This window comes from Arvicola amphibius, chromosome 12 (genome assembly GCF_903992535.2).
Source record: "Arvicola amphibius chromosome 12, mArvAmp1.2, whole genome shotgun sequence".
NCBI lineage: Eukaryota > Metazoa > Chordata > Mammalia > Rodentia > Cricetidae > Arvicola > Arvicola amphibius.
This window is the reverse complement of record NC_052058.2, coordinates 77,021,974-77,035,956: the sequence shown is the minus strand read 5'-3', so window position 1 is coordinate 77,035,956 and position 13,983 is coordinate 77,021,974. Positions and strand designations below refer to the sequence as shown.

General features: G+C 33.1%; 1 protein-coding gene across 1 annotated transcript in view; it reads right to left on the bottom strand.

Annotated features, from left to right (window-relative positions):
• Cdc73 (cell division cycle 73) overlaps nucleotides 1–13,983 on the bottom strand; it is a 114,818-nt gene that overhangs the window by 73,444 nt on the left and 27,391 nt on the right. The window contains exons 8-10 of the mRNA XM_038349073.1: nucleotides 13,246–13,344; nucleotides 11,205–11,283; nucleotides 9,447–9,511 (exon numbers count right to left, since the gene is read on the bottom strand). Of these exons, the coding sequence (XP_038205001.1) occupies nucleotides 9,447–9,511; nucleotides 11,205–11,283; nucleotides 13,246–13,344 (243 nt within the window). The remainder of the gene's footprint in view (nucleotides 1–9,446; nucleotides 9,512–11,204; nucleotides 11,284–13,245; nucleotides 13,345–13,983) is intronic.

Below are 13,983 nucleotides of genomic sequence, written 5' to 3'. Positions count from 1 at the left end.
CATATTTAGCATCAAAACAATGGGTTACTGTGCCACTCCATCTAACTCTCATGGACACTACATAGTACTATATATATAGCTTTATAGGATGTATTACTAAAATCAAAAGATAACATCAAAAGCTGAACTGGGGAGGTTTTATCTAGTAATAATAACAGAACATAAAACTCGGTATCTTCTAAAAGATCAAAGGGGTGCTTAACTTCGGTTCTAAGAGTTAATTAATAAAATATATTAAGGATTTAATTTCAGAATACTTCAAACAACAAGTAAAAGACAGAAATACAAGCAAAAGAATAGAACCCCCTATTTGAACGTAAAGTACCAAATCTGGGAAAATATATGATTACATGATCATTAATCTCTAGAATTTACTACTTGTAGATGACAACAAAAGATATGATTAATTTGTTAAGTTCATAAGAAGTTAAAATGACCTATTTCCAACTATGTCTTTATTTCACCTTAAATACTACTGAAAAAAATCTAAATGTAAAGAACATGTTCTCTCAATGTCACTGTAATACACACTCAACTGTAAAAAGAATCCAGTTCTAGAACAATACTTTCTCTAGCAAAAGCATGAACCTTAAAGTTTCCATTTCCAACCATTACAAATAAATGTCTTCAACTTATTCACAGAAAAGCAGTATTCCAAAATTCCAAGAACTTAGCATCTAATTTTAAGATCTGTCCAGAGCAGAAGTAGTAAGAATTTAAACCAGATACTTAAACATGAGAGCAGTCACTCACAGAGGAATATGAGAGGCAGGAAAGACAAGAAGAACAACACTAAAAGAAACATCCATCAAGAACAAGACCTGGAAAAGAAACCAAAACTTAGAATTAAAGATCAAATGAGACTGGGCAGGATGGGAAAGGGGAAGAGGGAAAAGATGAAATAAGCAGATAATCCAATGAATACAAAATATTAATAGAAAACCCAATGACTATAAAATATTAGTAGGAAAATAATGATTTGAATGCGAGAATTATATAAAAGACTGAAAATTCATTGAAGACTTCATTTACAAACACTATAATCTGATACAGCACACTAAAGCTCAGCCAACAGTCATCAAAGTATCAAAACCTAACACAGCATATCATTAAATGTATTAGATTTTGTCATAAGAACAAAATGGTTCAGATCGTCAATCATGAAATAAATAAAATGTTAAAAGCTAATATCTATTTTTCTAAATAGTAAAGAAGATCCAAGGTATTTATAATAAAAGTAGCAGCCTAAATATGAGTTGACAGGTTAGAATTTAACAATGAGAAATGTTTAAAATTGGTATCAAATTTATTCAAATAAAATGAATTAAAGTTGTGTCAATGCCAAGAAATAGAAATCAGAATAGTTTAATTGTAATATAAGAGATTAAACCAAAAAAAAAAAAAAAACTAAAGTCTACTTTTATGCAGCTCTTGGAATTCTATGTAATTACACAATACAAATGTTTGCTTGTATGTATATGCACCACACGCATGTCTAGTGGTTTCAGACATCAAAAGTAAGCATCAAGTACCCTGGAACTAGAGCTATAGATGGTTGTAAGCCATCATGTGGATGCTCAGAAATGAGTCATGGTCCTCTATAAAATCATCAAGCATTCTTGTTATTGACATCTCTTAAAGGTGATATTGAGTAAATAAAATCAAATACTGAATTTGATTATACAAGTTTCTTACCAAAAGAACAAGTGGATTTTTAATAAAACTCTGTAAGATACATACACTAAATGACATTATAAAACTTTTATGTGCATTACAATTCCCTGATATATCTGTAATTATGCTCTGCTCCAGTTCATCTCCTTTAAGTACATTACCACTTAAATGCTGATTATGTTGACAAAATATGCAATAATATATCTAATCATAAACTCTCTACCACAAAGAAAGTATTCATATAATAAGGTAATATCCATTCACCAAATGTCTTCACTCTAAATACTAGTCAAGTAGAAGAGCAGGCTATTCTATTCAGAACAGAAAATTTACATGCATGATAAAACAAATTATGCCAAAACTAAAATTGAATTCCATTCTACAATCAAACAGCCTGAGGACAATATAATTCAAGGTATTCATTTATACATTAGAACCTCACAATAAAACCTAAGAAAGTCACACTCCTTTTCACATTTAAAAAACAAACAAACCAACAAAACAAGTAAAAAGCTAATGCCTGATTTGCTGCAACAAATAGGCTGGTAAGTCATACTAGAAAGTTCTTTCCTATCGAGACATGGTTCAAATCTAAGCCAATAACACAATATTTAAAAAAAATAAAGTAAGGCCAAAACAAGTAAGTTTAATAAAAAAGAAAGAAAAGGAAATCCACAAAGAAGCTGCTGTTGTTTAAAAGCTTGAGGCAAAACTGCTATGCAAAGGCTTGTTCTGAATAAAAAAAAAAATACTATGCATTAGACTTAGCATGGCTTCTTAAAGCAATTTGTAAAATTTCAAGTCTAATTTTAAGATTTATGTATAAGCCGGGCGGTGGTGGCGCACGCCTTTAATCCCAGCACTCGGGAGGCAGAGGCAGGAGGATCTCTGAGTTCGAGGCCAGCCTGGTCTACAAGAGCTAGTTCCAGGACAGGCTCTAAAAACTACAGGGAAACCCTGTCTCCAAAAAAAAAAAAAAAAAAAAAAAAAAAAAGATTTATGTATAAAATATAGTATGTTAATTATGGGCTATTCATGTAGCACTTAGGAAATGTATAAGATTAACTTTCAAAAGCTTAAGAGATATATTGGAGGCTGGAAGAATTTCTCAGCAACAAGGATCCTATGCTGCTTTTATGGAGAACCTGGGTTTGATTCCCAGCACCTCCATGGTGGTTCACAAGCATTTGAAATATATAATCATGTAAAAATTACTTCAAGGGTAATATCCACAAGCAATATAATACATGCCAGTCTAAAAATATAGTCATGAAATCTTGTGACATGAAGGTAATTTCTATCACATATTCAAATCCTATAGTTTCTTTTCCAAAGGAAAAAGAAATCAATATAAATAAAATCTCTTCCCATACATGTGTCTTGACAGGTGAATAGTAAAAAGCACCCTGCGTTATGCATTTACATGAAAACTTCTTGCAATTACCTTCTCTCAAAAGCTAAAAATGTCTGCTACAGCATAAGCATACACAACCATAACAAAAATACCTAACGGATTTGAAAGAAAATGGTTTCTCTTAAAATTTAAACAGACTACTCTTAATAACACTGAATGAAAAATTTATCATTGAGCAAGTAATATTAAATACATCAACAAAGCTATAACAAACATTATATGTAAGTCAAACTGGGAATACATACATACATATATTTTTTATTTTATATATGTATATATAAAACAGCCCTAAGTCAATAAGAAAAGTTAAGACTCGTTGACTCCTCTTTATGCTCAACATTTCCACCTTAGCATAAACAGGACAACAGTTTCTTAAATGCTTACCCAACTACAATGTAAATTCTACTATCTTTACTACCAAGTAAAAACAGAATTTAGTGGCTCAAAGCTGGAACTGACTGCAAAGCCATATTTTTTTAAGTGCTCCCAAGTACTTGGCTTCTCCTTAGGAACCTGGCACCTGCTTTATTTTAGATCAGGAATTTAAAACCAACTGGGGCTTTGGGGGTAGTATCTACTAACTAATGAGTGAGGTATCTCAAAGAAACAAAATAGCTATAGCTCAGGCTACTGTGAAAATCCCCATATGAGTGGATAATACGATAAAAGAAACTTAACATATAGATTGACACTTTTAAAATAAGAAGTAAAAGTTGAAGTTACAACAGATTCCTAACATATTTGGGGCAAATTATAGATCAATGAAAAGAATTATGTGGTGCTGGAGAGATGGCTCAGCAGTTAAGAGCACTGACTGTTTTTCCAGAGGACCTGGGTTCAATTTCAAGCACTCACATGGCAGCTTGCAACTGTCTGTAACTCCAGGATCCAGCACTCTAACACAGACATAACAATAAAATGAATATAAACAATAAAACAATAAAATTAAAATAAATAATTTTTTAAAACATAGATCTACTAGGAAAACAGATGTTAAAAAAAGAATAATGCCTGACGTAGATCAACAAGATATAGAATAATGCACTGGCATTTAAGAACATCAGGCCACATCTAGCTCAGAGAAGAAACTCTGCTAATCACTAAACAATCTTTCAAATCTTTCTGTTTTCCATGTTCTTCCTTTCATCACAGAGCTTTTATTCTAACCTTTTGTTTATGATTCCCAATTTGTGTTTTCTTGCTTTTCTTGCACCTACTCAGGTCCATTTTCAAGCATTACCTCCTCAATGTACATACTTGCTACAATAATAATTTCATATTCAAGTTATTCACTAACTCTTCTCCAAAAGGCCATAAATCAAGCCTACAGTATAGTATGTCTGGTTTTGTTCATCTCTGTTGTCTCTGTATTCACCAGATGACGAAGCATCCAAAAGTTATTTGTAGGTGGAAGGGAGGGAGGGAGGGAGGGAGAGAGGGAGGAAAAGAGAGAGGGAAGGACCAACTTGCCTTCCTAGGTCAGGCAACCCAAAAGAAAGAAATCTTTGAGCACCTATTCTACCTTGGCTGGTCTGAGATCTAGACGGACTCAAAGCCAAAACATCACTGCTAGTATAGTACTACCAGAACACTGTAAGCAGAAAAGAACAAATTAGTCAATGAAGAACAATGAGCAGAATTTTATAAAAATGTATGGAAGTTATAATGTATAACTTCTTTTAAGAATTATAACCTTGATGAAATAGAGATTTTATATTATCCTAAATAACAAAAGTAATGGTGATATTCTTATACCTCCATTTTGTATGTGCTACCTGAAAATGGTTCACCATAAAAGATTTAAGAACTACTTACTATAGCTATTGGACTTAATCCAAGTGAACATTTAAAGAAAAGCTTTCAAATTTGTACAATTTCATTCCTCAAATATGAAGACAGTGCCTGCTGAGATGCTTGCATGCCTTTAATCCTAGCACTAGGAAGGCAAAGACATGGTCTCTGTGAGGTTAAGGACAACCTGATCTACCTTATCAAGTTCCAGGACAGCCAGGGCTATGGAAAAAGATCTTTCTCAAAACAAACAAAAATAAAAGAAATAGTTGCTAGTTTATAAACTTTCTACATGATCTTAAGTAGGCTAGACTAAAGAAAAGTGATACTTAATGAAATCATAAAATCCCTATGAATAACAAGAATCAACTCCAAGAACATCTTCCCTCTCCAGAGAAAGGACACAACGGTTCCTTGCCACACCCCAACTAAAAATAAACAAACAAACAAAGCAAAAAACCTTTACCATATGCCACTTACTATATAAAAAAGCATTTCCAAGTAATATTTTCCTCCTGTTTTTTGGATGGTAGTGGACAGAGTTTCACACTCTGGCTGGCCGGGAACTAGATTTAGATAGACCAGGCTGATCTCAAGTTTACAACAATCCTCCTGTTTCTGCATCCCAAGTATTCAGAATATAGATACACAGCACTACATACACTCACATGGCATTTTCTTAATCTGTGATGGTCCATTAACAAATTATATATATTAAAAAAACAAATGAAACTTAATAACTAAAATGGGTTTTACATTTAAACTTCATATACTCTATTACTACTAAACCAAAACACTAGTATATGAACTATATGAAGAATTTTCCTCACTAAGTTTCTATTTCCAACCCATAACTTTAAGCTAGTTTTATTTAAATAAATTCTGTGTAAGATTAGTTCTTTCTAAGAATATTCCCATCCAAAGTGAGTAAAGAGAAAACCACCAATGAAGACTCTTTTCTTCAATAATCACATGTTAAAAAACATTCACAATCCTCTATCACAGAAACTATTTGATCTAAGGTTTCTTAGAACATTAAAAAATGCTGAGGCGGATTAGAGAGATGGCTCAGTGGTTAAGAATCACTGGATGCTCTTCCAGAGGACACATGTTCGATTCGTAGCACCCACATAGCAGCTCACATATGTCTGAAGTTCCAGTTACAAGACTTATAGATCCAATAGCCTCTTATGACCTCTATGGACACAGACACACAATATCTAGATTAGATTAGATTAGATTAGATTAGATTAAATTAGATCGATCAATAGATCCATAGGTAATAGATTTTTTTAAAAAAGAAAGAATGAATCCTTGGAACTTACCTTGAAGCAAAGTTCCATCTAAGATAAGTACTGAAAACATTTATGCACCTTGGGACTCTGGAACCATTAATGTCAAACATACTCCTTAACTATCTAAGTGAAAGTTTAAACAGAAGCTAGGTAAAGCAATGTGTATCTGAACCCCATATATGTGGAGGAAGAGACAGATGGAGTTCCCCTCACCAAAAAATAAAAGGCTAAGTGATCTACAAAGTGAGATCCCTTTAGGTACATGGCTCATGCCTTTAATCCCAGCACTCAAGAAGCAGAGGCAGGTGAATAATTTATGAGTTTGAGGTTACCCTGGTCTATATACCAAATCCTAAGCCAACCAAGGCTACATAGTGAAATTTTGTCTTTAAAAAGTGATACCAAGATACAATAAAAATAAATAAAGTGAGATTCCCCACCTCAGGAAAAGAAAAGGTTAGCCGAATTCTCTACACAGATTTGGGTATTAAAGGTGTAAGTTCACGTGCACCTAAGCGCAGGTCCCCAGAGTCCTTGGATCTACTGAACCTGGAGGTACACGCTTTTGTGTCCAACAAGCTTCTGTGAATTGTTTGTTTTGAGTTGCACTAGGAACCAACTTGGCTCCTTGGGAAGAGCTACAAGTGTTCTTAGCCACTGAATCATCTAACTCAATATTTTAGATCTTTATTATCAAACACTTGCAGGACTTTTAGTCATACAAGTTTTAGTAACTTAGACTTAGGAACTGACCAGTAAAACACAACACATATAGTAAAACGCCTAACACATATAGAAAAAAATAAATTGTATAAAAATTATTAATGTACTGATCTAGTCATATATCAAGAAGATTCTATTCTGATACTGAAGTTAAAAGTTACAAAGATTAATTCTAATGCAGATAAACTCTAATTTGGGGAACTATGTGAACTAGGCACACTAAAAATTTTATGAACATTATGAATTATACATATAAAAGCAGGGAAATCACTTGTGGGCAACAAAAGCTTTTACATTTAATATACATTTGCCTGTCTTAATAGTACAAGAAAAATTTTCTGAACAGCAGAATGACATAAGAAGCTGCTGCGGGTCACAAATGATAATTTCAAAACAAAAGAGAAGGAAAAATACTAAATTGGAAGGATAAGCTTGAGGAATAACTAAAAATAAACTTATCTAAAAACATTTCTTGTCTATGTATTTTGATTTTAGCAAATAATCAGCATATGAAAAGTAGCAGTTCTGGTTACTGAACTAATAAAACTAGACAGACATCAGACTACTTTTAGTCTTTTGTTGCATTCCTAAGCAATCCTTTTTATGATTATTTTATTGTGTGTGATTATTCTTTAAATTCCTACAGCTTAAATTTATTTAAATTCACCTTTTATATTTAGAAGATCATATAATAAAAACAAATTCCATGGCACTCAGAGCCATGAGTAAAAAGAAACCTTTAACAAAAAAGCTTAATTTTTAATGGTTACCTAAGAGTAACTTCAGTTCCCTGGCAATTTACTAATTTGTTGCTAATTTGGAAATTAGCAACAGACAAAAACTGTGTCCAAGAAACATCAACTAACTGAATCACACAAAAATTTAATTCATGCTGGCACATGATTTTAGTAGTACATGCACTAGGGAGGCAAAGCTAGGTGGATTTCTGTTCAAGGTCAGCCTGGTCTACATAGTGAGTTTCAGAACAACTAAAGCCACAAAGTGAGACCCTGTCTTTTAAAAATATAAACATAAACAAAGAACAAAATAATGAATTTCAGTTAAACCTTACCACCATTAATTAAATTCTAAAATCAGAAACAACCAAACAAATGACATAAGATATCTAATTTTTTACCACTTTTGCTCTTGCTCACTAAACTGGAAAACACTGGCCTTCTTGCCACTGCCTATTGAGTCCATTTGTAACCCTGTTCTTCCTTTGGGGAATGCTCTTCTGGCAGGACTTTGACCTCAGAGAGAGGCCTCTTTGACTACTCTCAAGCTGTTGCACCTGTAGTATTCAGGGTCAAATACATGACACGAGCGCTCAATAAATGCTTGCTGAATGACCTGTAAGCCTACAAGCAATTCAATGACACAAAAACAAATCTGGCCATTTAAAAACATATTAGCAAAATACTTGATAGAGTATCAATTTGAAATTTAAAAAACCAAAACTTCACAGATTTCTGGCAAATCCTAAGTATAAAATTAAATCTGAACTCAGAAATCACAACAAATGTATTATGATTTCATGTCATGTGAGGTGTGTAAATATCTGATGACTCACAAGCAAAAACAAAAGCAACAGTCTTGGATCTTAAGTATATAGACAATGCATATGCATAGTATTTTAAAGTATAAGGTGCATGCATCAAAATATACAAATGCAAAATAGAATTCAAAGCATACCTTACCTACATCATAAAATACTGTCATTTGCTACACAACAATGAAATGTGTTAAATAGAAAGAAGTTAGTCAGGCTATTTCTGGCCAGGCTATTTCAGTTATGGAATAGCTTTAAAAAAATAATATTAAGAGAGCCTACTCAGGAAATTGAGAAAGGAAGATTCCTGGAGCTTAGGAGTTCTAAGTCCAAGCTAAAAACAACATGGCAAAAGCAAGAAAGACGCATAGGGGGCCAAAAGCAAGAAAAGAGAAAGAGGGAAGAAAGACAGGAAGAGAGGGGTAAGGGAGAGCAGGAGAGAAGAACAGAGAAGGGAAGAAAAAGAAGGGAAGAATAAAAACAAATGAGCTAACTGAAAATCTTTGAACCAAAGACTTATATTCATGAATATATAAATATTTGGTTCCAATAAGTGTCTGTAAAAGTACTCCATCAACTATTACACTGTTTACTCATTTATCTGAAGACAGATCCCACGTCACTGAGCAGTCTCAGCAACGGCTCTTATTACTGAACAGGTCCAGTCCCATTCTCATTTTTCCAAAGACAATTACATTTTCCAATAAGATATTAGACCAAAAAAAAGGGGGGGGGGGTCCCATATGACCTTCAACTCAACGGCTTTAAACATCCCAAGTCTCATCAAGACACTTATAAATTCAAAGTCTTATTAGAAAAAAGGGGAAAAAAAGGGGAAAACACTAATGAATCAAATAATATCACACAGACTTATCAATACTACAATGGTCACTAAAAATAAATGCTTCCATTAGAAAATGCTAGAGAATAAAAATTTACCATCTGCTACTCACATAAAACACCTGAAGCAAATAACCTCTGCAGTCATAAAACTTACCGTTACAGATTTCAGTGTCATGCCATGGTATGTGCCCATAGTATCAATCTTAAAGCCTTCCGTTTCTGCAAAGAAAAGAACTTAGTATGATTTATGTATTTCATTACACACAGAAAAAAATTTCGATCATAATTTACATTACACCTAACAATTCAACAGTGTAACAAGGCCTTATAAATATACTATACACAGTTTTATCACATAGTCCTAAAAATTAAAAACTTTTGAGACACTAGTTGCAAAACATATACAATAAATGACAAAGCATTGACTTCATAGAATTTGGTTAAGATTATTTTTCAAATTTAATTTGAAAACCACAATAAAGAACTAAGGAAAGAATCAACAGTTAAGAGCATTAGCTACTTATGCAAAAGACCCAGGTTCAATTCCCAGCACACACAATCTGCCCACAACTGCATTTAACTTCAGTTTCGAGGGATCTGATACCCTCTTCTGGTGTTATGGACACCAGGTACATGTGTGGTGCATAGACATACACATAGGCAAAATATCCATATGCATAAAAATGAAATAAAACTTAAATCACACTAAATAAAAAACTTTTAATCCCTTTATTTTTAGTAACTACTAAATGATTGTACCTATAAAAGCATGTAAAATAGAAAGTTCATAAATTATACCAAGTTTTGTTCTGAAGTTTAATGTAAGATGGTTCTTAAAGGATTAGATTTGCTATGAATTGTTTTACTTAATCATTCCATAAGAAAACAGCAGTGAATTTAAAAAATGGATCACTGTCTTTGTGTGGCACCTATTCACCATGTGCCTTTCTCTGGTAAATGAAGTCAGCACATATAATTCACTCATCAAAGCAATACAGCCTTTTTAAAAATTGCCTGGATACTTCAGATTATACAGGGAAAAAAAGTAAACATTAAACTTTCAGTATTTCTATCTCCTGTCTTCATAAGTGAAGTCAAAATAAATGAAATTTTCAAGAAAAACTGGTGGTAGTCTCACCTCACTAATAAAGAAATGGCTCACAATTGCATTAGGTAGACTGTCAAGCAAACTGTAACAAAATTTGCTCTCACACTTGCTCCAAGTCTATGCTTCCCTACCTCTTAATATACACATTCATAGTTTGGGAAACAATTCAACACACAGCATTCCCCATCCCAAAATTCTTTATAACCACAACCATCAATAATAGCAAACATTTGTGGGTTGTTTATTACATTATCAGTCATTATTCTAGGAACTTCATCTTCTGTACCAGGTTTATACCCAAAGCAACCCTATGAAATAAGTTATCAGTACTATTTAATATTTAATTATAGATATGAGGTAAGAGAGAATAGAGTTGAAATAACAATAAAATCCACACAAAAATTAACTGAAACACAAGTCATCTGGATCCAGAATCAAAGCTACCAACAAGAGGTTAACCAATTTTGTTGTGTAGAGTCCAAATACTCTTTTCAGGTGTCATAGGCCGTATGCCCTCTCTCAAAACTACCTAACAGAACTGTGAGAGCTAAACAGCAGTAGATCACAAATGAATGAGTAAATCTAAACAGCTGTAGATCACACATGAATGAGTAAATCTGGCTGTGTTTAAACTACAACAACAATAACAAAAGCTTTATTACAGAAGGTGATTGAACTACACAGATCTGCACTACAGAGGTTACTTAAGAATCATTATTCTTAAATATCAAACTACACTGCCACTGAAGCTCAGCACGACAATGATGAGACAAACATAAAGGATAAGCCTTTGCTTATCCATACCTTCTTTGCCTTTGAATCTTTCCTGGTCATATCTGTTGTAGGCCGCTGGGATAGGCTGCTTTGTACGCAAAGTAGGATCCTAAAAAAAAAAGAGAGAGAGAGATGCAAGTCAATATTTTTAAATATTAAAAAAAATATTTTTAAATATTACTTAACACTTGTAAAGCCTAATACAGACACATATAAAATAAGTGTTATTACCAATATGAGTCAAAAGACAGAACAAGGTAAGACTACTTGGCATTTGATGACTAGGATTCACTTCCAATATTATTTGCTAGCAAAAAATGACAAATAAGAACAATTTCAAATGTACTTATACCAAAACTGCAGATAATATGGTAAGCAGAGATACTCAAATTGCTTAAATGACTGTGAAATAATACTCTCTACAATGATAATCTGAACAGAATGAGTTCCAGGAGAATCAGAGCTACACAAAGTTCTGTAGCAAAAAACCAAAAGTAAAAAGATGTTCAATAAACACTTAAAAATGTATACTCTAAAAGCAATAGATGTAGTTTTTTAAAACTTAAAAAAGCAACTTTCTAATTATGTATAAATTAATTCAAATATTTCATACTAAACTCATAGTCTATAACAACCAAAAAATAGGTATTTTAAAAACACCTTAAAGGTACTTGGGAAAATTATACCTATTTATATATTCTTCATTTTGTTACAATAGGATTACACTCAAACATTACAAAAGAAAAATTATCAAAGACTATAGCTACTATAGATCATACATACATCTATATGATCAAATGCCAAACATAAAAATTTCAACAGTTTTAACGACTGTAAAATACACCACAGAATACTCACATTCACAAAGACAATGGTTTACTGTTTTTAAGGCTTCACATTCTTCCCACCAATTACTATTACAGGTGTCCAATTTGTTATTGTAAGCATCCTATGCTTTAACATCACAGCACTTACTATACTTCATTTCACAGATTTAGGTTTAATTTACTACAATATCAACTCAAAACAGGACAAAGACTATGACATTGTATTCTTTTATCCCTGGATGCTCAGAAAACTGCATAGCAACTAGATGCTATTTGTGGTAAGCCAACTAAAAGTATCTGTCTAAATATTATCAAGACTTCAGGGAGATGGAGAAATGGCTCAGAGCAGAGGTCCTGAGTTCAATTCCCAGCAACCACATGATGGCTCACAACCATCTGTAATGAGATCTGGTGCCCTCTTCTGACCTGCAGAAGTAAATGCAGACAGAACACCGCATACATAATAAACAAAAAACAAACAAACAAATAAATAAATAAATAAATCTTTTTTTAAAAGCTCGGTATTTGTAAAAATTAAGTATCAATAAGTCCGTGCATAAATAAAATTACTTCCAAGGCTATGTTTAGTACTCTACCAATGTTTTTCCAAATTCTACAAAAAAGGTGAAGTCAATTTGAATTATATTTTTTGTCTTTCTTGAATCTTGAGAACAGGTAGATGGATTTACAGCAAACAAAGGGTATTACTTAATTTAAATGGAGACGATAGAGCATGCATGAATTTAGGGTTTGAAAAATCCTAAGCAATACCTGAAACAGTGAGGCAGTCAACTTAGCAGAGGAGCTAAAGCTGAGGTACAACGAATGGGCCATATGGCAGGTGACAAGGGAAAATAAATATATCAATATAAAATGGTCACCAAAGATTTCAAACAAGTCCAAAAAGGAAGGTAGTGATTTATATTTTTAATAATAGTTAACAATTTTCTCAAGCAATAAATAGGCCAGCTACAGTTAACCTAAAAATTAAGTTAGAAGGCTTTTCTTAATTAACCCCTTTTCAGACTCTCATCCAGGTATACATCAAGAATGACCCAAAACTACTGCTGAGTTAACTTAGTTAAACTTAGTTAAACTAGAGAGTGTCTTTATAGCGTTCGAGTATGCTAAAGTAGCAAGCTTATACCCTACTGTTGTAAAATGTTTACGATGTCAAAATTACAAGATAAAATACAATATAAACATCACTTTCTTAAAACAACATAAGTAGAAAAGATTCTTACCACAGGGGCTGTATTTGGAGCAGGCCGCTGTTCAGGGGCGCGCCCTTCTTCTCTGGCTTTTACAGACTGAAGAATTGCAAAAATGTTCTTGGAAAAATTCTAAAACATGAATAAATCCTAATTAAATTCAATGTACATGTGCAAAAGCAGTAGTTTTTCCATTAAGCGATTTATATTGAAACTTTCTACTAATGTTTCCTATTTTACAAGGTACAATAATTGCTATGGTTTGGAAGTGATTGGTCTCCCAAGGATTGCTATGTGAGATAAGTGCCCCTAAATGTAGGATGTAAAGGTAGAGGAGACTTTAAAAGGTGAGGCCCAGTGAGGAACAATTAGCTACCTGAGCACTGCTATCAAAAGGGGTTGATAGTGGTCTTGAGGCATTACCACATCACATAACAACAGGTGGAGCTGTCCAAACTTCAATTTTCAGTCTCCAGATCTAGAGCTAAATATCGTTCCTTCCCTCACCCCTAATGTTAGGCTCTCACATAGTCACTCAAGTGTTCTATACTAGCTATGTCCTAGCCCTGACCTCGTATGAAGCTCTTACCTTGGGTATTTCACTGAGGTAATAGAAAACGAGCTACTGTAATTATACATAAAAATAAAAGCCAACTACCTTGATTCTGGTTATTACAAATACTTAAACAGACCAATTACATACAATTTTTATTATTCTGCATCTACTCAAACATACGAAACCAAGAAAAGTAACTGTTTAAATGTAACAGA